The sequence below is a fragment of the Manduca sexta genome, chromosome 14 (genome assembly GCF_014839805.1).
Source record: "Manduca sexta isolate Smith_Timp_Sample1 chromosome 14, JHU_Msex_v1.0, whole genome shotgun sequence".
NCBI classification, from domain to species: domain Eukaryota; kingdom Metazoa; phylum Arthropoda; class Insecta; order Lepidoptera; family Sphingidae; genus Manduca; species Manduca sexta.
In genome coordinates, this window is record NC_051128.1 from 9,105,864 (window position 1) to 9,133,602 (window position 27,739).

The window sequence follows — 27,739 nt, forward strand, 5'->3', positions numbered from 1 at the left end:
TCCGTGATTTAACTATTATTTGTCATCAATTTTATGTGGCCTTAAAGCAAATAAGTAGTACATTCGGAATAGTATCATAAAACGCGTCATTTAGAGACTCGCCCATTGTCTGTTTGTATCTACCCTACTTAGCATTATTTTTATGGTTTTCCAGTGTCAATTAAGTACCTATTTATATAAATGTATATATCTTATAAATTAGTCTGCACTTTAATTTTACAAGATTTATCCTTTACATCCCAAATACATTTACGTCAATTGAAACAGTTACTTTATTATCAATTTTAACTACGTTAGATTTTTAAAATGTCTACTATTTATGCCATCTAGTGATGAATAGATCGTATTGTGTTAATTTAGTATACAGAGCCCTCTAGTAAGTATTTTATCGTACTAAATACTCACAGTACTGCACGAAATAGTTTTAGAAAAAGAACATAGATGGCGCTAAAACGCAATACATCAAATAACGGCTTGAAACAAGAATAATTTATATTTTTTTTCGAATATTACGTGTAATACAAGAGGTAAATTTATGAATCTATCAATAAAACTTTTTTATATGTTAATTTAACGTACGTACCTCCAAGTTAAGTTTGTGTATTTCCACTTCTCTCCTTGTACTGCAAATCTTTTTTTTCTGTGTCCGTTTTCCGACTCCCATTCTTCTCTATCAGGTCTGCCACAGCGTTTTTGTTTCATTAACTTCTTCGTGGCTTCGTCTAACTCGCCCGTAACGGCTATACCACCAAATTCCTAGAAGCATTGGTAATAGGTAATAGTGAATTATTTGGTTTCATAATCTATATTTAATTTGCATAAAATTCTTGTTTATGTTAAATATCTATATTTTATATTATAGCCAATTTGTGATCAAAGTATCATAATTATGTATACTTGTTTAGGGTTACATTAAATTTATTGTCACCATAGGGCATAGTGTTTGCATATTGAGAGATCAACAAAAAATAACATTTGTAGGTAATTTTGTCAAAAATACATGCTACCAAGGTAATAAATGTATTTGGTGAGTTGAATCAGGCGAAATAATACTTAAGTAATATCTCCAAAATATATGTATAGAGTCAGTAGGCACAACACATATAATAATATAATATAAAAAAAAAATACTATTTTCATATTAAATATGCTTACTTGTAATGTTTTTATTGCAATCCTGAAATCATCTTCGTATGATTGTACGGAGTTTCCCATTAAAAGGTTTGCCATTTCTGGTCGTCCTTTGCTTAAGTAGCCAAACCTCTCCAAGTAGCCTCTCTGCAAAGAAAAAAACTTTCACATGAATACATACATAATATCATGCCATACAGGTACATTCCATTTTCGTTACATGTAAAACCTAACTATATCCTTCACTATCTTATGGTTTTCCGTCGGCTCAATGCACTCTATTTTTTTAGATAATTTTATGAGTTTTGCATTTCTTAAATCATTACAAAATTTTAATATCATTACAAAGTAGAGAGCATACTGTAGTCGTAAAAATATTAAGTAGACAGAGCTATTAATTGAATTCTTAAGGACATTTTTTTTATTCATTGCGTGGCAGGGTTATTGCTTAGTTGATAGATATTTGGAAGCTTTACAAGAAATTAATAATAAGCTACAAACTAGAAGCGAACTTTATTGAAAAAATAACACTGATATAAAAACTTAAGTCAGTACTATTTTATTTCAATTAACTTTTATGTAGTCAACGGGTTCATTAAAGTCTGAACTTGTGCTGTTACATTTTTTTATTGCGAAACCTTTTTTTTTTTAATCTTAAAAAACAAACGAAACTTTTTATCGAATGTAATATTCTGTTTGAATGATATACTTTTTATAACCTAAGAATTTAATTTTGTTTTTATTTGCTTACAAGAGTAATGAAATTGTTAAGTAGACTTTAACTTTAATCAGTACCTGATTGATAAACTAAACTCTTAAAAAAATTAATAATGAGGGTATAAAAATAAAAAAAGGAATATATTTGGTGTGGTTTACAATATATATATGAATAGTCAATGAGAAGACTAATTAGATGTATGTATTTAACAGATTAAAATGGGATGCCGGTATAGATTGTATTCGGAATAATAATTAGCTAATTGAATAGGAATGCAATTTAGAAATTCGTACCGCACAACCTGCATGCATTCGAGGCAATTATTTAGTGAAATGGACTACGTGCAATTGAATTATGTACACGTCCTTCTATTTGGATATCCTTGAAATGACATCGTGTACCTATCTGTAGAATTAATATGGCGTATAAAAATAATTATATTTAAATAAGAAATGCTTGATATTTCTTAGCTTCCCTTTTTTTCTTCTACGAAGAAATTATAAAATTATACGAATAAATAATGACAACCCTTATTACTTAATATATCGCGAGAAGTATGGCTAGAATAATATTTTTAGATAATTAAAAAAAAAAAATTAATATTTGTCTCCCATTTATAGAGACCAACTACCTGAATCACCATACAGTGTTTTTGATACGGCACATAAAATATTAACGTAACAGGAATATAATACCAAATTGACATTATAATGTCTCCGTTTATCCTAAACCAACTCTATTTTGTTCGTCAAACATCCGTCAAACAAACGTTCTTTTTTTACTTTTAATTAAAACCACACTTATGTGCCGACAAAGGTGTTTAAAATGAATTCCTTTGTCTTTTTTACACCGTTTGTTTTGAGTACACTCTTTGTTCTTGTGCATAATTTACACCAAGTTATTGTTTATATATTTGGACTTGGTTAATTGTTTATTATAAATCCCATATTTTTGGTTGTTCTGTATATTTTGGGGATGCAACCTAGCACAAAACAATTCCGTCAGTATATCTCGCTCAGTTTTGTCATTTTATATTACGCCTATCTCAACGACGTCTTAGCTGCTTGATAACATTATTTGCCTTAATATAAAAAAAATCTAGTAATGCGTAGTCTAAAGTGCAAGCTACCGATTTACGAGCACTGCGTGGGTATTTCTAATAAAATCGTCTTGGAATCTCGATGTCTAGCCTCAGGCGCGCAAAGTTTGTTTAGTACAGAATGCCCCCAACTTTACGACTAACAATAAAGACTTTGTTAAGCAATCTGCGTCTATTATTCACTCCCTTAACTTATCTCAACTCCTAAACGTTTCTGTGGGAGTGTTTATTTGCATATACCTGTGTTTGAAAGGGACCTAAAACAACGGTTTCAAGATGAACAATTTAAGGCGAATCATGGCAATTATACCTTTTATGTTACAAAAGGCGTGTGGTTGTCATTTTGTACAATGTCTTGAGTTTTGTTTTCATTTTAATGCTCGTATATACAGCGCATATCATAGAACAATTGTGCGAACAAGGATTCAAAAAATTATATTTTAACTTTATGATTCCAGGAATACGCATGATATTTGTATGATACAAAATATATTTTCTATAAAGATATAAAAAAAAACTTTTTCATTTAGTTAAATAGATTATAAAATGTTAGGAAGTATATCGTAAAATAAATTACAATTTGTAAAGTGCGTTCCGCGTCCCATTCATTAGCGTGTAACAAATTACATGATCACCTTACTATTGTCCCAGTTCTGGCGGGGTCAGCAGAAACACATAATTCACGGGTCACTGGGCGGAATCATTCCACGGACAAAAATGTAACGAAATCATAAAATGTTTTGAATATTTCATTATTGAGAACACCATGAGGCTTTAAATGTAATTAAAATATCAAATTAGGTATATAAGTTTAATATGAAGATGTTCTGTGTGGAAACTCTTTTTAGAATAAAAGGCTAGTCAAAATTATAAAAGTGAACATTAAATTTAACAGTTCATCTAATATATAAAAACGTGGAAGTTGCATTTGAAAGTTTGTTAGCATTAATCACCATTAAATAGTCTTACATAATTTGTATTTAGTACTTTGATAAAACGAGCCCTAAATTAACATGTAAGCTGTTATATTATTATACAAACAGTGAAACTTTTAATCATTCCAAGGATAAGGCAGAGACGCATGTAATAACTTATAAGGTGTCTATAATATTAATTCATCGGGTAAACTTTACCTAGAACTGTATCCTTGTTTGCTTTTGTTATTTTTTACAACTGCAGTGTCCTAAAAAATCACTAAACGTAATTTGCAGACGGTCCAAATTCCTGGGCATATTTCATCCTTTGTATCGTTTTATTTGAGTTCCGTCATGCATTCAAGCTGTGGCTAAATTAATCGTTAGATTGTAAAAAGATTTCCGAAAATTATGTTTCAAGTCAGCTTAACCTCGCGGTCTCGGTTGTAAAAATGCTATCAATCAAACGTGGCATTTTGTGGGTTTTCAAACTTTTATAAAAGCTGCTTAACCGCAATGTTACTCATCGTGTACTTTTTCAATATGAGGTTTGAAGCTATTAATGGATTTTACAATTTAATATATTTTTTATATTGTAGATATGTCGTATGGTGGATTATTAAACATAATTATTTACAATATGTTAATTGGAATCGTGGTTGAAAATATTTTTTATACAATTATTTAGTCATATAACAAACAATATTCTAGTTCTAAAAGGTGATTTCTAGTTAACGAAATATCAACATATTGTACATAATAATCAGGTCAACCTACACTGAATCATTGATAAAATTAAATAACCTTCATAGTTCATGTATTTCTCAAACGATTACCACGCAACCCTAAACGTAGTGTGGGCTGTAGATCATTATCGAATCGATGAATTATCTTAGACAGTAACTAGATGGGACCGAGCGTAAGCCATCATCGTAAATTACCTCATGTTACAGCTTTAATCAGTTAGCTTCACGAAGGATTTTTTTTCTGTAATCAAATTAATCACGATATCGCGTGTAAGTGCGGGTCGACTATAATCATTGGACATCCCTAAATCTTGAAGAGTTTGTAAGACATAATGGGGTCTCCGTGAAGTACAACGGTCTGAGAACTAATAAATGTCGCGTGCCAGTACCTATTCCACTGTAATTAATTAACAAATCTCCGCCATTAACCTGTGCTACTTCCTTTTATTGCTGTTTCTAGTCGCTCTACATTGGATAATGATTTAAATGCCTTTATTTTAATCACTGTGTTGGAATAATTAACTGATTAGTTTTTTAAATCCCTATATGTAAATAAAGCTTAACACAAAGATATTTTAATAACAAATTATCCTGCTTATACTAAATCCTAATTATAAATTATTATAGCAATAATATTTCGACATACGAAACACGAATCCGAATTTCGTTAATTTCGATTAAATTGCATCGAAATACTTAATTACCATATTCATTAATATGTGGTGCGTCATTAAGGGAAAGCGCATCATGCCCGAAGCACCCCACATGCAGCGCTGTCATCGTTTGCTAATCAACCGTTGCGGGGGCCGGGGGTCGGAGGGGCTGTTATTAAGGGGCGGTCAGGCGCGAACATCGCTGCACCATATTGATTGACGTGTACTGTCAACTTGTAACTAAATATGAAAATGAATGATGTATGTAATGGATTAGCGCACGCTAGGGAACGATTAGCATAGATGCGGTCGGTTTTTATTTTATATTGAGTAATGAAAATAAAATTATGTGGGTATTATTATGGTACCATAGTCATTAAAGTTTACGCCAGTTAACAAGAGAAATATTCAACTGTACTGATCTGACAGGGACGCTAGTAAACTAGAAAATTATAATATTATAGGTATATTATTTTGTTAAGCTTAAATTCTGTATTATCTCATTCAAATACAAGCTTTAAGTTAATCTTTATGTACTATAATGTAAAAGATTAATGTATGCCTTTTTATCGCATAAACTAAAAGCATAAGGATCATAATAAAAAATTACAAAAGCGTAAAGAAAGTAATACCTATGTTTGAAAAGTATTTTAAATTTTAAACTATTTGTCTATTGTTTTTGTATTTTTGTCTCACAAAAACTCAGAATCCTTGTAAATATCCATAAATTAGGCATGCAGAGTCTATAAAGCTGCATGTGTCGCCATGTGACTCAGCATTTAGTACTAATGTAGGAAGCCTAGTAAATGACGGTTAATAGGTCGAATTCGTTTGTCAGTTAAACATCTGTTCGGCCGACGAAGTGATGCGTGGGTGTCCTCCCTGCGGTAAATCAACACATCTCATGTGTTCAACATGTACAATAATTTATAAAGTTTTAAGTAGTTTTGGATCCGTCTGCGTAATTTATTCATAAAACATTATGTCATTCTGCATGCTGTTTTAATCCTATTTTTACTCTTGTTCTAATGGGATTAAAGTATTTTTTATATTTGGTGAAAATCCATGCTGGTGTCTAAAGTAGCATGCCCACGGTCCCATACTATATTAACAACAAATAATTTCTAAGGAATGTGTCAATTATTATTTAACGATGATGAAAACCCCATTGTTCCTACTTTTCCTGCATGAATCATTGTCAATGCATTTTGTTATGATTGTTAACGTCATATTCATAAGACGGACTACGGGAAAAGTTGCATGCATATAGTAAGAATTCAAAATGGTCGCTAGAATTAAAACAATATGTCAATGAATAATACGCACTTCCGTGGCAACTCTAGAAATAATCGGAGTTAGATTTCGGAGGACAATGGGGGATGAATTTGAAATTCAAATTATTTATGAATGACGGACAAAGAAGGGAACAATGGTATGGCGTTAATTCGTTTGTTCCTTTGACGTGCAAGTTGTTAGTTGGAAGTATAAAAATAGTAGGTTTTTCCTGTAGTTACGATGCAGGGTAAGTACAACAAGGAGGCCTACATTTGAGGATAATTTCAATTGTTACAAAAAGTTACCCCGTATTGACGCATTCCAGTAGAGTTGAGGTAATTAAGTATGATAAGCCAATAATCCCACAGAACAAACGTAAACTTTGTAGGTTGAGCATTTACCTCGATCCATCTCTTCAAATAAGGAATTTTATGTTATTGGGCCGCATATGCAAATAATGTAAGGTATATAGATTGTAAATTGAAATATATTTGCAGCTGGATAAATGTTATAAGGTGTCAATCTATGTAGGTGAGAGATCTAAATGCGAGTGAAGTTTTAGGAATAATAAATTTTGAACCGATGGATATTATCATTATTAACAATATGATCTCAAACTGTATCGCTTAAGAGATAGACTAAAAATGGTTCGTTGTAATATTTATATTTTCCAAAAATAAATATTTACACCATTTCTGTCTGGCCGAACACGTTATTAATGTATCAATAAGGTCACTGAACCTTGTAATTTGAATTTGTAAAAAAGTTGAATTATATTTTTAAGTACACATTTGTAATGTAATTCTGGTTATATTGTTAAATATTTTATGAAGTGTTTTAACGAGGAGTATAATGCATATTCAAATATTGATGCAGCTCCCCGAATCATTGTGGTGAAATGGACAACGAACTTAATGAGTGGGAATTTTTGTCCCGCGCATTAGTTTAATAGGTACTTTATATTGACAATACCAGCTGATGTTAATGCATTAGTATGGTTAAATACGTTTAATGTCGCCATACTGTACAAGCATACTTGAAATTGATATCGTAGGGTTTTGATTCCATGGTTAGAATTTCGTTTTGTTTTTTGATTCGTAAAAGCAGAGAGAGTTGGTTATCAATGAAATTCCTACAATGCGGCAATAGACATATTTATTATCATCATAGAATACGCTTCGTGAATTGTTTTCGCGAAGCTCTGTCTACCCGCTTCGAGAAGATAGGCGGCGCGATCTTATGTTAAATATTTTTACCGTCAGAATACAGTAGCTTAGTGATTAAACCATTATACGACTGAGACTAAGTGCGGCATTACATCTTTCTGTTTTATGGTACGCTAGTTAACGTTTCTCTTTTATTGTTGTTTTATTATTATTAGAATGGAAAATAAACCTCGCCTTGTATCTGTACCCCTAACAGTTTTAAACTTCATGACTAAAACTCCACCGCTTGCGTCTCGTTCGATCTTGTAATAAACTTATTTAATGGGGTATGTGTGTTCTTTTCCTACTCTGTGGTGAAATTCAAATTTTGTACTTAGTAGTTCTTATTTTCTTACAATAGTCGGTATTAATTATATTGTGGCTCATGCTGTGACTGCTAGTAACTAGAGTTACAATTACATAAGAGACTGTTACTATATACACCTCCTCTTAGCCGAATTTCGACCATGGCGGCCAATCTCAACAAAGATCAGCCAGCTACGCAGGATATATTATAGTGCACAAGTATGTGCGCAATACACAGGTGAACTCTCTGTTCTTTTACTCTCATAGTTCGGTGAGACGGCAAGCGACACTACCGGAGAGAGATCAGGCGCAGGACCAACGGCTTTACGTGCTTTCCGAGGCACGGGGGTAGCACACCGCCAACTTCCTGACTCCGAGATGCAACTGAGTAATTTTTAAGATGGAAAAACCCAGTCACAATTATTTTGGCCCGACCCGGGATTCCAACCCAGGACCTCAGCGCGGCAGTCGTACTTGTACCGTGTACAATTACAACTAAGCCACCGAGGCAGTCATATATATACATGTGTGGATTTAAATTGAATTGTGGACTCCGTTAGCAGACCGTTAATAATAAATAAATAAATTCTATTTTGTTTTTAACGGCAAAGCGTCCTCAATGTATCTAATGGTAAGTGAAGAGATACCGAAAAACATATCGACCGGCAAGAGATAAATATTCTCTGATGGTCGATATTATTATGCAGGCCTGCTTAATTACTCAATTTTTAGTTTCTTTGTATTGTTTTCTCTTAATTTGAATGTTTATCCGAACAGGCTACTCGGCTGATTTCAAGCGGTACAAATGACTGTAAACAATATGAAGAGCTCTGAATTATAAAGAATTTTACTTTACAACTATATTTTTTACTTTGGGTATAATACGTGACAATTCTTAAATTAATCACTCATAATTATACTGGAAAGGAAAACTATGTAACAATATTATTATAAGAGGTAAATATAGATTCAAAGTATTACAAATTTTATTTGTTGCTAGGTATGGATGACATCATCTCCATAAAATAAAAATAAGTTGCATTTTCCTTTTAAAGGCATAATATTTTCAGCCCTGTATGTATATGGGTATGTATGTATGTGCGTACTGTCCTGCTACTGGGTACGAACCTTCACTATTACTGAGAGGGATTAAGCATTAGCCCATCACGCTGGATTAGTGTGGATTGGCTGACTTCACATACCCTTAATCTTAAAGAAAACTTCTCCGGTACGCAGGTTTCCTCACGGTGTTTTTCTTCACCTTTTAAAGCAAGTAGTAATTCACAAAGAATACCCACATAACTTTAGAAACGTCAGAGATGCGAGCCCTTAGCTTTTTGATCCTGCGAACATTTGTCACGGTAGTCCTTTCTACTCCCAACTAAGCTATTGCCTATATTTAAAGGCATAAACATATTAAATATCAGAATTAATTAATTTCCAGTTACGCCACAAACACATTACATATTGAAAATCCCATGTGGTTAATGATAGGTAAATATTTATTACCTAAAAGGTATTGTTCGTTATTTCGACCTTCGATATTCTATCTATCCCTAAGGCAAAATACATTTTTTAAAGTTAATATTCACTTTTTTATACCAAACATGCATTAGGTTAGGGTCTAGGTCTACTGAATTCGTAATGATAGAACCAAAATTTTATGAGTTCTTAAAGTATATATTTTATTCAAAATATGGAGAGATCTAAAGTCTAAAGTCTATAGGGAGCGCGAAGTCTAGTCTAGACATGTACCAACTTTGTAGCTGAGCTTTCGCTTTAAATAAAGCTCAACTTATCCACTTTTATATCACACTCGTTTGTATCCAACCATTCAACAAACTGGAATGTCGTTACTATAACTGAACACAAATTTAAACAGTAATAGTTATGTGTAGCAATATATAACATTGGATATATATATATATATATATATATATATATATTTTTTTTTTTTAATATATGCATTATAAACTTTATGCATGAACCCTATATTAGATCTATACGTATAATAAAATTGTAATAGGCCCATGTCTTTACACTACATATATTGAAGAAAAACGGATGTGAAGAGGCTTTATTAGAGCATCAGGAGCTAAAACAACAGTTTGAGGATTTTTTATGCCTCTCTGTATGGTTGTATATACATGCATCATGCAAAAACTACTGCACAGAATTGATTACAATTTTCAAGGATGTTTTGCTAGTGGTATAACTTAAAATATAGGCTCCATTTTGTCCCGGGAAAATATAAAGCGGGGCCTTTATTCCGGAAAAACTTTCGCGCGGAGTCGTAAGCAAAAGCTGTTATTAAAATCGTTATAGCTTATGTTACTATGTGTAATTTTCCAGGTCGAAATTTGTTTTGAAGGCTCATATTATAAAACTACGTTAGTCTGTTTTTTATAATAATGTATGCCATGTAACCTCACACACTTCCCTTGTACAACATTGATATATAAACATAATGATTATTTTTAATATAAAGGTGACTTTTACTATGTAATTCAGAAATATCGAGCTTAATTTCCAGATTCCAGATTGATACTTAGTAGAAAAGCTCAATATCAGTTTGCTTGTTCCAGGGATCGAACCTGTAACTAATATAACTACTCCACGGATGCAGTCTAAAATCTATTGTTTAATTGAATAAATTAAATGGATATATTAGTCGTTGAGATTATTTTTAGTATGAAAATAGTTACTGCTATTCACTGGAGTTATGTAAATACACAGTGGTATGTATATCTGTGAAGAGTTGCAAAACTTATGACACAGAGACGTGGTGGAAGATACTTACCTGTGTCAGTTGACCTACTTTAAGAGTTTGTGCTCGGTGTTATAACTCTGTTACGTCATTTCATAAACCTTTATGTCTTTGACAGAAGGGATTTGTTCTATTTAAGAACATCGTCTAATAAAACATACCTATTAAACAATTTATGATCTGAATAGAGAAGACAAACAATTAAGCGGATTTTACCTGACGATTGAAAAATACATTCGAATTGAGAACCTCCTCCTTTTTTAAGTCGGTTAAAAATCGGCCGTTAGTGGTGATACTGGGTAAATAAGGCTTAAGGGGTGAAATGAGAAATAAAATATTATTTATGAGAAATAAAATATTAAAAATGATTCCCAGACAAAAGGAATGTATATTTTACGTAAAAATAAACATTCTCATGCCCATTCTTAAGAAACTTAAGGTTTGATTTCCATTTTGGAATTGAAATTTCGATCAAAGTTTACTTACTTTTCATTCCATTTTACTGATGTAAGTATAAATTCTATAGAGTAAACGCAACTCTATTTCATAATATTGTTTAAAAATTTATTCGGAGTATAGAAAAAAATGCATTGGTCTTTGTTATTTTTTTCATTGCGCATCAACTGTTTACATTCGAAAATAATATGTTTGGTATTTTCATTGCTTATGCAACAGTTGTTTAGAAGATAAATATTGCTTGAATAACATGTGAACTTGCACGATGTATTTTTAAATGAATATTTAAACACGTAGGTATGGTATAAACAAACTTTGAACTGAAAACTTCTCTGGATGAGTTGATTTTAGCATTGTGTTGATTTTAAGTTTACAATTTGATTTTAATAAATTAAGAGTAGTTTTAAGATAATTAGTTATATAATTTTTTTTTTGTTATATCTCTGTCTAAACACAGACAATTATGAATACAGTATGAATTAATTCAACACTGATGAAAAAAAAAAAAACAATAAAATATACATAACATACTTTTGTATGGAATAATACGAACAAAATTTCGAGCAAAGGCAAATTTTTAACAAAAAATCTCTTCGTAGAAATCAAAGATAAAAAAAAAACTGAGTATGACCCTGCTACATAATTCTTGATTTCCATATAAAAGGCAGAGTTTCACTTAGTCACAGACGCGTTTACATTTATAGCTCGGATTGTGCGAAGCTTCATAAATCATTCAAGGCTCGGCCAGCGATGCTGTAACGACATTTGTTGGTATAATTACAATCAGATAACTATCGTGCTTCCGTTGAACTGTACATCCACTGTGAATGGAATTGTTAATTCGTTAGGTATCCTCGAGATTTGACATTGTAATTATCTGTGTAACTTTGTTATAGACGATAATTAAACAGGTTAAAATTAATGTTAAAAAGCAATTATATTGTTTTCGTTTTGTGTGCGAAAGTTGTGTAGAACTTGATTAAATAATCTTAATTTTAGACATATGTAAAGGGACAGTTGCCAAAGCAATGCAGTTTTTTTAAGACAACGTATCTTTATGTGGATTTCAATACTTAAATGCCTTATCCTATACCTTTGAAAATAAAATAAAGTTTTGTATTTTAATATACTTATGAATATGCCAACATACGCAGCGTGCGTGCCTCTGTATTCATTATTCTAGTTACAATGCTTTAGAGTTTTCACGCAGATTGAGTCTGTGGCGCTGTAGAGGTATGGATAAATAAAGCTCAAAGAATTAACTAGTTTACGCTTATTTATAATTATTTTCTTATTCCGTGTTTTAAGTTTAAAAGTTCTTAGTAAGATCTGATAATATATGTATAAGTATTGTAATTTGGTATTGGAAATATTTTTGACTGTTATGTATTGTGTTACATCAAAGTAAAGAGGCTTTGAAATCCTGTACAGCGTTCAATGCTTCTGGTTAATAAGCTGTTGTGTGTACTTAAAATATTTCAAAACACTTCGCTCGATTAATTGGCAAGTGCTATCGCATTACTTGTTAAGGCATTAGGCTTCTAGAAATTAATTTGTACCATCGGCAAATACAAGGGCGAGCGTTGGCGAGCCTCAGTCATTGCTATGATCGATTTAATAATTGTAATCGATACTTTAGTGCCAAACAATTTGCCATCGGGTAATTGATTGTCAAACATTGCGAAAAAAACATGTTTTCTAATTTTCGGTATAAACTGAATGATATATAATCAACAGATTTAATAAAGACGACTATTTAAGAGAAATAAAATATGATGTAAGTATTATTCCTTAAAATATTTAAAAATTAAAATCGATATAATATAATAAATCTTAAGAAGAAAAACCAGTTTAAGAGATCGATAAATACATCACGCAAAGTACAACTATCTTGAGTAATCAGTGAGTAACATCCTGACTGTACATTAACGAACTCGTGAGACGAGACGAGCTGCGAGCACGATGCGCCCCTCAATGTGACCGTTGTAGTGCATTCGCAATTTGTTCGATGCGTGAGAAAATCACGAAAGGCGGTATATCGACTTCATAAGTCTATTTTAAAAATGCGGAAATATTAAATACATTTGTTATGTGAATTGGAACTGCTTTAGAAGATTTTTATATGTCGCTCTACATGATTATGTTTTAAGAAATTCAGTTCATTACTTTGTCGACATTAATGTGTTGTATATTTAATTTAAAAGGGTTGACATGCTTAATGGTCTATGCAAAATTGAGTTGATAATTCTCGCCTAATCCAAATTAATTTTTGAATTGTTATAACACAAATTACCGCCAATCCAAAAAACTCAATAGGGCGTAGGGTGAATATAAATAAACCACTCCTATGCTTGCTATTTCTCATTGCAATCATTGACATTTTAACGCATAGAATATGCATAATTTTGAAAGGCGGTTGATTTGTATTCTGATTAATAGTTGTCTCACTCAAAATTATAACTAGAATGGGTGTGGGTGAACGGTCAATACCTGGCTTGAGACTGCGGAGATAATTAAATTGTTTGAAATGGTTGGGCTGATCGAAATGTACAATGACAACTTCGAACCATGGGCCATGATTGTTCAAATCGCGCCTTCGTACGGTTTCGTCTATTAGATTGCTTGACAAGAAATGATTCTTAATTTCATATATAATATTGAGAGAATGATGATACGGCATAAAGAAGTAATAAATTGGCTCTTTGCTTTTAAAAGGCTGTTTTAATATATAATTTTAATTAAACAAACTAATAAACACAGTTGTTAATCATGCTTACATAAAAAAGCAAACTACGTTTAAATTAATTTATTTGTTCACATGTTTTATATAATTTATTCGCAACAGCGTTTATAGCCTATAAAGTGAGTAAATCTAATAAAGGAGCATAACTTTGCGTAAATAAATAATGCGTGTAGATATACGTAGGTATTAAGGGTGAAAATCCCAAAATAAACCTGAATCAGACCAAATAACCCGCGGGCTGAGGCCTTTACATCCAAGTTTCAGTTATTGCCGTAAAGTAAATACTAATATCGACATGCACGCCAGGTACGGATCTAGTTAAAACAGTGGTTTTAACAAAGCTTCGGTTCCTGATTAAGGGTGAATTAACGAAAACCAAAACGAACAGAACAAAGTGAATTGAAATGAAGACTTGAGTGTTTTCATTGAATAGAGACGATACTTATGTTTATATGAATATTATTGATTCTATTATAACATGTTGATTCTATGTCATGACTATGCATTACACTGAGTTACTTGCTTTATCCTTTTTGCATTTGAGTGAGAACTCTCCGCTATGTTGGTACTAATTTTTATGATATTAAAAGAACATAATGAAGTTGTCGATTTATTCTATTTCTCCCAAGAAAATTTCTAGATACACGTCTGGTTTCCGGAGCTATAAACTTGCAATATTGGCCGTCGTTTAAGGACACTTTTTACGATTTTCGAAAGAACCGTTTTATATTTTACTGCTTGACTTACATCGTATTAACTTTATAAATTTGAAATACCGTAGATGTAATAGAATAAGTTTTACCTTTTTAAGAATATGATCAATGTAATAAACGCGTAACTGTGATGTATTCTTGTAAAATAACGATAAAATGCTTTATTTACAAAGTAAAATTGCAATGAATACAAAAAATAAATTAAATGTTGTAATTCCATGAACATTGTACTAAGTACCTTTATATGATACGATTCTTGCAATAAATATTAAATAAGTAAGTCTGCGCGGAATAATTTGCATGATATATGGTCATATTGACTGACAACATTTGAAATAATTGGTTACAAATTCCAGATGAATTCTTAGAAGTGTTTGAAGAATTATATTTATAAACTTATAATGAACTATGGTGACTATAATTTATACATCATTATTGCAGTATTGCGGCAGTCATTAGTAATAAGCGGTGATTCAACTAACCAGCTGCATATTGCAAGTTGCTAGCGTTTATGGAAGCTTACTGCCTATCGCACAAAGAAGTGATATAATTCCTTTTGAATCGTAATTATTTGTCATATCATTAATTATTTATGGGCGTGTGTTTATCTCTGCAGATGAAAACGAAGCTCTGTAGTCTTTTTTAGTTTAAAACATCCACGTTTTATTGGTGGAACAAAATTTCTTATGGTTACTGTCACCTAGATCATTTGACGTGTTTTCTCTCAGAGGCAGTAAAATGACGAAATGTTTCTAGAGGCATCCTACTGTTTTATATTAATATTGTATAAGGTTATTGAGGTATTCTATGTTGTTTTTAAACCTGCCAAGACTGCACCACCCTTGCGCATGTTGGAAAACCCGTAGCGACTAGTGATTCATTCACGCGATTTTTGGGACCGGTATCAATAAATAACTTGGTGGTAAAGTTATTTCTTATCAACCAATTGCTTTTTACAGAATGTGGAAAGTAATTAAGGTATGATAATAATGTCCCTTAAACGGTTATAAAGGAATCCATTTTTGTTGTCAGGAATATTATTATATTTTCCTTTCGAATTCCCGATTTAACCGGGATCGGAAATAATACGAATTGACTCATAGCTCGTAGACATGTAAGCAATAAGTGATTGCTTTGATGTGCAAGCTTACGTGATTGTAGAACATAATTGTCATTTGTAAATTGTGCTCGGTCGCCATTATTTCGCAGTCGCATATAAAATATTGTGAATTTGAGGCATGAATACATGTGTGTAGTCTTCTAGTTATATATAAATATAGTGGTTATAATAGTATTGTGATGTCTACTAGTACAAAGTAGTACGCGTGCTGTTTCTCTTGTTTAAGGATTTCGTAGCAAAAGCTTTGAAGGGTTATTCGGTCCTTCAATTACTTTGCCATTTGTAGCGACCATTTGGTGTTTTGAAGAAACATTTGCAATGTGAAGGCGCGAAACAGTACTTATTAGTTATTTATATTTAGTTATTCAAATATTAACATGCATATCGGGCACCTAAAACTTATTTGATATTCAGTTATACACAAAACTGTGTAATATTCGTGGAATGTAGGCTGCACGTCCATCGTATTAAATTATGTATGCTGTGTTATGTTCGTAATGTACCTCGTTATTGCAATGTTTGAGCATATTTTATTTATTTATATATTTTTTAAAACTATGAAATATTGCACGCGCATTACATTTTTAATATAATATTTAAATTGGTTTGAATATTTAAAATTAATCGTCTATTTTATTTGATGAATGCGTGTGAATTTTGATGAAGAAAATATGTAAATTTATTATTTAAATACAAAATAATTTTGAATCATCCTCCGACCTAATACGTATTATTTTTAAGGACCAAGAAGCTCAACACTACTCTAATCGGTTTCCCTACTCCTAACTGGTTACAAGCAAGTCACGCATAGACAGGTAACGTCACGCGAGCGTGTCCTTTTATCATTGGTCTTTTGAGCCAAATAGATTGAAGCTGATTGCGGGAACACGCGGCTTGTTGCTTCTAACACTCCTTAACCGGCTATGGTCCAAAAAGATTATAAGCAAATGATTGCATTATAGAAGGTTTTTCTATGATATCAGATTGAATGGTAAGACGGTATATGCGTCTTAGAACGTGTTATTGAAATAAAAAAACAAATCCAATAACTTATGATAATATATACAATAATTATTCTTCCTCTTTATAAGCTTACGAAAAAAATATGAGAATATCCACTCATTCCATATTGTTTATGCTTCTATATTATCGAAATTCGTTTTATAACTTCGATTTTGATAGAACTATCACGGTTCGCTATTGAAAAACACCGTTATATTATGTTAAATCACATGTCGATAATTATTATATTCTGCTGGCTTTTAATTCCAAACAATATACATATACGCTATGAAATTAGTTATTAGTTAGTTTTACACTAATGTGGATTTTATCTTAATGTTACTTAATACACAAGTTTCATAAAAGCAATAGTTCGTAGAGGTGAGTTAGAGCTTAGTCACAGTTTAACCAGCTTGTGCTACTTTGCTAATGCGAAGATTGCAGTGAAAGTAATGTTATCGAGGTTTTCTAAGATACAGCAATTAGTTAGCTAAATGCCAATAGGGAAAAGTCGTGGCATCCGTTAGATCCCTGTGAAGATATTATTATATGCATAACAACACGCCTTTTTCTCTTTAAAGGGTAGGCAGAGGTGGTATCACACCCACATTTCGACAGCTGTCGAAGCATATTTCAGATATTAATATAACCGGGCATATTTCAGATATTAATCTGACAACGAGCCGAAAAACTCAATATCACTTTATCAGACTTGGCGATCGAACCCGAACCCGCAAAACAGCACTAGTACCGAAATACAACTACGCCACCGAGGCAGTCCGATATAATTATGTTGTAAACATCTTTAAATCAAGAGAAAATAACATTTGAGTCAACAACGTTGACTCATGTGTGGCTGGCGAGTGTCTCGGCACATTGTTCATTTATATTGCTCCGGTGGTAGTTAGAAAAGGAATTAGAGGAGATAATATATCCCGTGACTCCGTCTGAAAACTTTATGTTTGACATTACCAGATACCGCTCTACATAGCTGTATTTATTAAATGATTGAAGTATACATGTTAGGCTATATTCTTTTTTCTGTATAAAATTATATTCGAAATATTTTACTGTAAGTGCAGCATTTTCTGCGAAAAATATGTCTGACAATTGCTGCTTGAATTTAGTTTCAGCTTAGACATATTATTAAATCTTTCAGAAATAGCTCCAACGTACAAACACGACCTATTACAATATAATAAATAGTTATTGCGCTGGTAAATGACGATGGTCACTCTGATTTATTTTACGCTCGGCCAAATCCAATTTGATATCCGACAGGATTCTTCATCCAATATTATTGTTTGTATTTAATGGCCGTTGACGTTGCGTCAGTCATTGAACTGAGTATTGGTCGAGTAGTCCCGACTAGTCCCGAAGACAGTTTGAAATTATTGCACGCGCTGCCGCAAGTGGCGAATGTGAATCACTCACGCGATGCGAGTGGAACAATGAAAACTTTGAAGGGTTAATACTCCGCCGAAATGCACTCTTGTGAGTGTGTGAGTAACACACGTTCTGGTTGTGATGTGTAGCGTGTCTAGTCTATGGTAGCATGATGGACGGCTTGAAAAAATCTATAATTACTTTTACCTTTTGTTTATTATAGACATTAAAATTTGGTAATTAATGAAATGATAATTAAATTCTAAATGGAATAATAATTATTTTTCTTAGAAAAGTTACTGTTCGTGAGCTTTTGTGTAGTTCCCAAAATGCACATATTACATGTTATTTGTACGTTTTCAAGCGTTATAATAAAACGGAGCAACTCAGTATAATGTCACCCAATATAGATAATAATGTAGATAATAATTTAATTATAATAAGTTTCGTAATTGCATACTTAATATAATCATGACAAGTATCTTAAAGCTTTGTGCTTACGATGTTTTACCTATATTTTTAAAGTGACAAGAGATAATAAAAAACTAAAAAGTATATCATTATTAGAACCCAGACAACAATCTGCAAATTTTCATGTCAATCCACTAGTATTTGTAGCAATAAATATAATGTCTGTAATTTGGATAAATGAGGAAGTATTGGTAGTTATTGCACTAAGTAATAGTTATTTACTGGCAAGGCAAAAGCGAGAAGGACATTTTACGCCGTTAGAAGAAAACTCACTAAATACATATCATTAAGCCACGCATTTGTCATTAAAAGTAACTGAAAAACTACCAGGAAACCATGATAAATTAGATCAAAAAATCCTTTTCGTGTAAAAACTGAAAAGTCAACACAGTCGCGGCTCCTACTCATAATCTTTTCAGCAAACAACAAAACGAGGTCTGCGCCGTGCAGCGTGCTTCCACAATTATAACACAGTTGTAAGTCAATGACCGTGTGCAAATTTACCGATCATATGGGCGGGCGCGGGCGGCAAGCGGCAGCGACAATAGCAAGGCCGTTCAGCACTGAATGAGAAGTGATTTGCACTCGAGCCGCTGATTCTTATGTGGCCTATTTCACGCTCTTTAGGTAGTCACTTATGTTCTATTGGAATCAATTATGTATTAACTCGCGATATTGGTTGGATGTAGAATGACTCTATGGAGTCATCTAACGTCATATATTTGGATTAATCGCAATTATTGTAATAAGGAAATACCAAATTCCTTAATGGACATACTCTCGTGGGAATTATGTTTACGTCAGTGCTCATCGGAATTACTCTATTATTTCCTTAGCGGTTTCCTGCATTGTGCGACATAAACAAATGGAGCTTAGAAATACCAAAAATAACAGAGAAGATTAATTATTAAAATGAATTATTATGATTGTTTGGTTTTATTTTTCGGAGTGGGTTATAATTTTTCAACAAGATTTTAATAATGATAAATAGAGTACAAGATAAAGGTAGTAAGAAGGTACAAATGATCTTTATGAACGTAAAAATTTTCAACATTGCTTTGCGTTGTTCTACATTACATATAAATATTAACTAGCGATTTGATTAACGGTGTTAAAGTAAAAATTAAAACAAACTAACGGTCTGGTATATTAATTTAGGCAATATCTGTAAAGTTTTGAGTTCAATGCTTTGTTTAACGCAAACATCGAATGGAGCCTAGATATTTTAAATAGAAAAATCTGGATCTATTCAGTCTATTTTGTGTTTATTGTTACACGAGTTTTAGACTACAGGTGTAGATAATTGAACCGCTGTGGTTTTAGGATGTTAAAACATATTGCTGTTGAATTGGGTCGGAAGAGAGCGAAACAAAAGTGGTTTGAGTAATGGCTATTTATATTGGGTGAAGATAAATCTTAATCACACACTTCATTGTTGTAGTGTTTATGTTTTGCTGGAAACGAAGTCGATTTATTAATAGTGAAAATAGGTGTATCTTTACACATGTTTCTTACTTGAAGTGAAGTCACTCTTGTAGTAAAGTATTTGTTGTGAGTGTATAGCTTGGGTTTTGGCTATTTGTTATATTAAGGTGAAATTGTTTATTAAAGTTAATTAAATGCAATTGATTGTAAGTTCCAAAATATCTATATCAGAGATTATTTATTTGGACTTTCGGTGTCCGTGTTTTTTTTAATTTCAGATTGTTTAATTTATTGAAGTAATATAATAAGTAATTTTATTTAAAAAACCGATTCAGCAATAGGCGATAACAAGATTCGTTCTTCAGAAATTTTGAAGAGTCGATTTTGTAGTACCTGTTGGTGATGTAAAAAGCCTGTGTCTCGGAAAGCGGTTAGTTCTGCGCCTGATCTCTTTCCCGTCATTTCGGATTACCGTCTCGCCGGACTATAAACGTATGTGAACAGAGAGTGCACCTGTGTAATGCGCACACACTTGTACACTATAACATCTCTTGCATACCTGGATGATCTGTATTAAGATTGGCAGCCCCAGCCGAAATTCGGCTAGCGGGGATTCATTCTTTCACCTGCTTAAATAGAGGGTTATTATTAAAGTATTGATACTAGATTCAATTTAGTAACTCTAACGTAAAATTTAATCTTGTTTAAATTGATATAACGCCAAGACTCACGCACTCTTATCTAGTACAATTGATCCTATCTTGCAATAGTTAACTGGCACGTTAGCATCAATGTATTTGGCATAGTCGGAGTCCAGTTATCTAAACTATTAGCCGGCGAGTGGACTTTGTCACGGTATTGTGATAAATTGGCGTAGTCCTTGGACATATTAACGTCCCTTAGTCGTTGGCAATGAGCGTGATTAATTATTGTGGACAATACAGACAGACTGACAGCCAATTCGGGTTAACGCAGTTCAGTGACTTGATGCGAAACACCGCATGCGGTTCCATTGCATTGTATGCATAGTCTGCTACTCTTTGTCAATATTTGTATGCCATTAATCAATGTTTCATAAGGTACAATATTGTAGAATGCAGACGTTTTGTACTAACATGTTATTTCAATGTAATTACGTCTCTCGTGTGTTATGATGTTTGTATGCAGTATTTGTTTTACAGATTTAGAAAAAACAAATAGAATGTACATTTATGATTGAAATTGTTGAATGGTTTATTTATGAAACTAAATTAGTTTTAAGCATTATTATTGTTGATTCTCACGACGTTCTAATGATGATAATTTTCAATTAATTATCTTAATAGAGACAAATCAACATTTTAAACGTTATTATTAATAAGTATTTTATAGTGGCCAAATAAGTTTATCTGGCTAGGTAGCACTGATTTATTTTTACTATCAAGCAGTAATATACATTGTAGCATTGAGGTTTAATGAATATTGTAGCCAGTACGATAGCGGGGCATTACGAAATGAAAAGCATAGTTTGTTCAAAGTTCTGAATAATGTAGAGCTACTGTTTACAAGCAGTTGTAAACAGTAAACGCTTTGCAACAACTATCGTCTTTTTCCCTCTCGTCATTCTATTGAATAATAAAGTAGCTGTTGCTCACGCGTCAAACTTCACGACAGTTCTGTTTCGAAATAATAGTCCCGCTGAGTGCTGTACTGGGGTAAAATGTAAGGTAGTGTGTCCGAAAAAAGCCCGATTTCTAACAACGCCCATTTTAAAAAAACCAAAGCATAGTTTTTGATATTTTTTTTGTGTTGTAGAGCAAAAGCATATTACGATATTTTATTAGTTGTTTATTATTAAATTTTATATCTAATATGTGTTATGTCTAATCATTCATATCTCATATTTATAATTAAACTATTTTATGAAGATTTTAAAATTAGGTGCGCTTTCAAGGTTTCCGTTACTTTATTTCGTATATTAATTTACGACTGGTTTATCTGTATGTTAAACTTCATCTAAATCCATTCAACAGTATTATGAGAAAAAAATCTAAGTACCACAAATATGTACATTTTTTATATTAATCGGATAAATAAGAATGGTCTGTCAGATGAATAAAAAATATAAACTTCATTTATAAAATTACGAAATCTTCTCAATTCGAGAAGGTGTATGAAAGTAAGCGAATAATCCATATGTGAGGCAACTGGTTCTTGACCTAGTATATTCAAGGGCTTTTTACACTAATTTTATTACGGACATTCACATTACATGTTATGATTTATAATTAACTAACTGTATCCCGTACGAAACATGCGAAAGGTTACGTGTACTGGTAGATTATATAAAAATGGACTTTATTACATTGTCTCAAGAGATGTACCAGTAGCTTTTGTTCTTTTGTCGGGTACACGTGTGGTTGAGTTCGGAGTTCTTCGCCCGCCCGCATTGTTAACAGAATATTGTGTTGGCCCACACAGAAACAATAATAAGTTATATATTCCAAATCATATGCCCCTATTTACATTTCTTCCTTTTCTGTGTTATTGTAACGAGGATGTGAGTTGTACAAACACTAATGGCTTAAATGACTATGCAATTAATTTCTATTTTTGGTCCCGCTTACGTACGGTCTTGCAGTTTGTTTCCTTTATGTGCATGTCAGAATTTAATATATGGGATTTTGTATAGGCTATTGTAGCTTTTATTGTGTTAAGTGCATTTCGAATTTTTCTTTGCCAGATGTAATATTGACTTTTTGTTGTCTAAATCTTGTGACAAAAGTCAGTTTTATCTTACAAAAATGTTTGAACTTGTACATCCAAAGTACGTCTACACGGAAATAAGGAACACAAAAAGTAATATCGCCATGTGTGCCGCGGCTTTATCCAATGTAATTGCAAGATAAATTATATATTTGCAGCGCGGTTGCTTTTAATCAAAATTAAGCTTAATTCGCAAGTGCATAAAGCGTATTTCTGATGAAAGCATAGATACAGTGAGCGATGTAGCAACGAGGTCGGATGAGTCAGGGCGTCATCCCGGCGCCTAACATTTTCGCGAGCCCACATCTTCCCGTCTAACGTGAACCCTAGGGAACCGTTTTTTTCACTTCGTTTGATGTGATAAAGTGAGTCCATCAGCCTAGAAAATGGCGTATTAGACACGATTAAACGAAATCCCACATCCCACAAAGGTACCTACCAAAGTTATGGCTGCCCATGCTTAGAAAATAAACGAAGCCTTTGTACGGGTTAAGATGAGCAGATTAATGTCACAGTTGAGTAAAGAATAAAGTTCTAATTTAGTTCAGAAAGATTTTTAGAAATTACGCACTTTATTTATCAAAGCTAGGTTGACCGTAGCTGACTCCTTTGGGTATGCGAGTATAGTATTTTATTTGTGTATTACCCAACTGGGTGGCCATTATTGTATACATAGTACAAACTTGTGGCCAAAAAGTTATGTTACGGGGTCAGCACTTAGCTAGTGTACACTCATTAAGATAGGTCAGTATACTCTGTCGTCAGGCGTACCGCTTCATATCGGCTGACATTGTATTTACACTACACTGCTTACTGTATTGTGTATGAAAATATATTCGAGCGGGAGACTTATCGTTAGGTTATCCTATTCTCATACATTTATTATGTTTTTTATTAGCGTTAACGATTGTAGAAAGGTGTTGGCTACAGCTTCAGGTCCAGTGACATTACTTTGCAAGAATAATAACTTTGCGGCTTCGTATAATCACTTTCAACATTGACATTTCACGTCACGATCTTAAGAAATTTCAGACACTAACAAAACTGGCTACATAAAGGCTCAGCATTAATTACGGTATTACGGAGACGCTTTAATTACGAGATAAAATGGGGTGACAAAATCTCCTTGCAAATAGGACTTAATTAATTTATTCGGTGTGAAGTTATAACGCGTGATGCTGAATTCATTATGCAGATTTTAAGCGGAACGAGACTAAACGCCACGCTTTATTATCCGTGTTATTTAACGTTAAATTTTAATGTCTTGTTGTTAGCTGTTTAGCAAGAAAAACATATATTAAATTAAAGCTTATACCTTTTTATGTACAATCATTAGTATAACCAATCATACATTGTAAGTATGGCAGATAAAATATCTTTGTCATTAATATTATTTACAATCATTAATAATAAGTTAGGCCTACACAATGGCTTCCGTTAAATAATTATGTAAACATAAAATTTATGACGTAAGTTTAAAATGCGGCAAGTACACCGATAAATTTATTTTATTCTCACAGCCGCTTGCGAATGTCACTAAAATCCAACAAAATGGTCACTTAACATTATTTATAGTGCGCATAATTCTTTTAAAAAAATTTTACGTCGTCATTGTTGCGCACCCCGGTAATGCAAATGAAAGTACAATCGGCTGCAAAACGCTTACTGAATATTAAAATGTAGAGTTAACTTACAGGGACTTTATTATTGGGCTCTTCGCTCCGGTAATATTAATGGATAAATATTTAATTGCTGCGAATGGTATTTGTTTACGCCGGAGTTAATAATTCATAGAGGAAGGAAAATTATGAAAATATTTTAAGAGTTTCATCGATAAAAATATTGTAATATACGAAAAATAACATTTTATTATTATATAAGATGATACAATAAAATGTGAGGTTACATATTTTGTAGCGAAATTGTAAAAGTTTTATTTCGAATTGTATGCATGATTTTAAAGCATAGAATAACTTTTATATGTGACCGCAGTAAAGAATTGCGTCGCTACGTTTGTGGTCTGAATTTACTAACTGCAATTCCATAAGGCGAGAAGCTGATGTTATGAACAAATAAATATTAAACAGTTAGATGCATAAGTCATGACCTAATTTAGACTTGTCTAACTTATTATAATTTCATTTTTTTTTACTTTTATGTATACATTCGCAAAAAAAAAATTACATTTTTTTTAATATAGTTAAGTACTTCTTATTTACACTTGATTGACGAACGATGTCGATAAGGCAAAGGAAGAATATTACCAAATTTCTGTCTACCCCCACACAATGAAGGCATAAATGCGTTTTTTTTTCTTTCAAATGTTTCCAACATATATTCAGCAACGTTGTACATGATCGATCTCCCTTGTTTACGTCCGCTCGTATTGGTAGCCATCTTGAAAGTAATCCATGGAATGCACAATGGGTATCCGTCCGGCCACGTCACTTGCATCGTCTCGCTCGCTTCCTTCATTCGATACGGTTAATCACCATTTAGTCTATGTCCAAAACCGTTTCCAAACACAAAGCTTAAGCGGCTCTCATATGCAAATGTGGCACGCCTTGTACTCGTTCAAGAGATTGCTCTGGAGCAATAGTTGGTATCTCGAAGGACTAAGTACCTACGTGTCACCTTCATCGGTTGTTGTTAATCTGATTTATTAGGTTTCTAATATTGATTAATTGATGAAATATATTTAACTAAATAAATAATATATTATGTTTGTCGCTTTATATTTTGTAAATCAACGCAAGCGAAACAACCTATTTCAAACAAAATATTTCATGTCTAGTTAAATTTCCAATGAGTTAGCAATTCGTATTTGTTGATTTATAAAGAATTCTTCTAATTCTTTCTTTTAAAAAATTAAAAGAATTACACACAAAGGTTCTTCGACTCCAATTTGACTGTGAAATTAAAATGACATTACCTTCTTGTTCCAAGTAACCTGTAACGCGCATTAAAATCGCTCGTGCAACGATTACGTTTCTCGAATTCTTAAGATGTGTCATTTAATACATGCCACCGTGGTAGTTAAAATTGCTTTTATTCTTTAAAAGCCTTTCACATGACGCAGCCGTGAATATTCTTGGTCATGTAGGTCACATTACCACAAACATTTTTCAGCTTGGGACGAACAAGGGCAAAGTTCACTAACTAATTCTATACATAAAATGAAATACATATATCTTTATTATAATTTCGCACTCTTAATAAAATAATGACCCATTCCAAAATTGTCAATTTGTGGGAATCGTCAAACAACCAATTTCTGTTTGCAACCTTTTAGTTTTTTTTCATGCTATAGGTTTCATTTTTTACCTATCTTTAATAAACTCAATTTTATAGCAACTTCAAAAAAAGGTAGCAAACAAAAATTAATTTTCCGACGACTGCCACAAATTAACAATTTTGAAATAGGTCATTATTTTATTAAGAGTGTGATTTATGCAGATGTTTAAAATACTAAGAAAGGTTTGGATAGTTCATAATAATTATTTAGGGTTCTGTCGCGCTAATGAAGTCTCTTTTTGCCATACCAACGACTAAAATACATACATAATTATTCTCTTATACATTCATTTTAATCAATTAAGTAAGTAAATCATTATAAGCAATTGATTTTATTGAATCTTCAAAAATTCAATTGAATCTAAAGGACTTATCCGTTTACGATCAATGTAATTGCTTGTAAAATTCAATGACAACCTATAAAATGAAGCGACGGCGACAGGTGGATCTTTATGTTTCTTAATTGATTGTATGAAAATCATAAAAGAAGAACAGAAGGTATAAAATTGTATTAAATTAATAAAAACTTATAAGTGAGTGTTGAGAGTTGAAAGAGTGTTACATAATTTAGTGACTTTATACTTTAATTTTAAACGGGTTCTGAATAAAATAAGTTCAATGTTTTAGCCACATAAAGAAAATTTTCAACTTCAAAATCCTTCAAGAGTATGAAAATATGAGTCAATGTTCTTTAATCATAGCAAATAATAAGCCTCTGCCATTCAGCGGTTCAGCTGACGCAGAAATTGCGGCAAAACACGTTGTAAATGAACTCGGCTGTCTATAAATATAAGTAATTTCGTATACAAAGAGTTTTATTTCGAATCCACAATCTTTATACGCCCTTGGAAAATAAAATTTAATATTATATACTCGTACTTTCTTATAATGCAATGTGAATATTCTTAAAATGGTAGGAGTCACATGAAATCAACAGAATATAAAAAAACGATATTATAAAAATTACGAACAATTTATAAGTAATTTTCTGTAGCTGAGAAAGTTTAAATAAAAAAGACATTTTAGAGCAGTTTATTGAGAACACTATTTGTAAATTCTTTCGACAGGAATAGCCAGGACATTTTTTTTCGTGTCTAGCCGTCTGGTTCCAGAGTAAAAACTTGTTACCATAAGGAGAAAAATAAACCAACGTAAAAAAGTTAGTGTAAGAGTAAGTTTTATTTTAAGCTTTAGTAAAATGTACAAGAGTGCTTGAGATGTACCAATTTAGGTTAAAAAATCTCTTTTATTCAAGTAAACTTACAGCTACTCTACTAATATATAGATGTAACGATTTATGTAGTGAGGTTAATTTAATTTTCTAAATTACAGTGCCTTTACTAAATAGAATTTACGTTTCTAATTTCTAAAGCAAAGCCGATTCCATTTGGACAAATTAAAGGTCGTCCATAAACGCCAGGCTCTAAAGAACGTGCTGGCTACATAATAATTATTATAATTCTTGTTGATTTAATACACTTACTTAACAATAAAGATTTTTATGTGACTAAAGCTCAAACGTGTGGCGACGACGGATGAAGCAACAATTATTTTACAAAGTAATAAATTA

General features: G+C 32.3%; 1 protein-coding gene across 1 annotated transcript in view; it reads right to left on the bottom strand.

Annotated features, from left to right (window-relative positions):
• LOC115445226 (matrix metalloproteinase-2) overlaps positions 1-27,739 on the bottom strand; it is a 146,192-nt gene that overhangs the window by 97,803 nt on the left and 20,650 nt on the right. Inside the window, exons 3-4 of the mRNA XM_030171436.2 lie at positions 1,156-1,278; positions 584-756 (exon numbers count right to left, since the gene is read on the bottom strand). Of these exons, the coding sequence (XP_030027296.1) occupies positions 584-756; positions 1,156-1,278 (296 nt within the window). The remainder of the gene's footprint in view (positions 1-583; positions 757-1,155; positions 1,279-27,739) is intronic.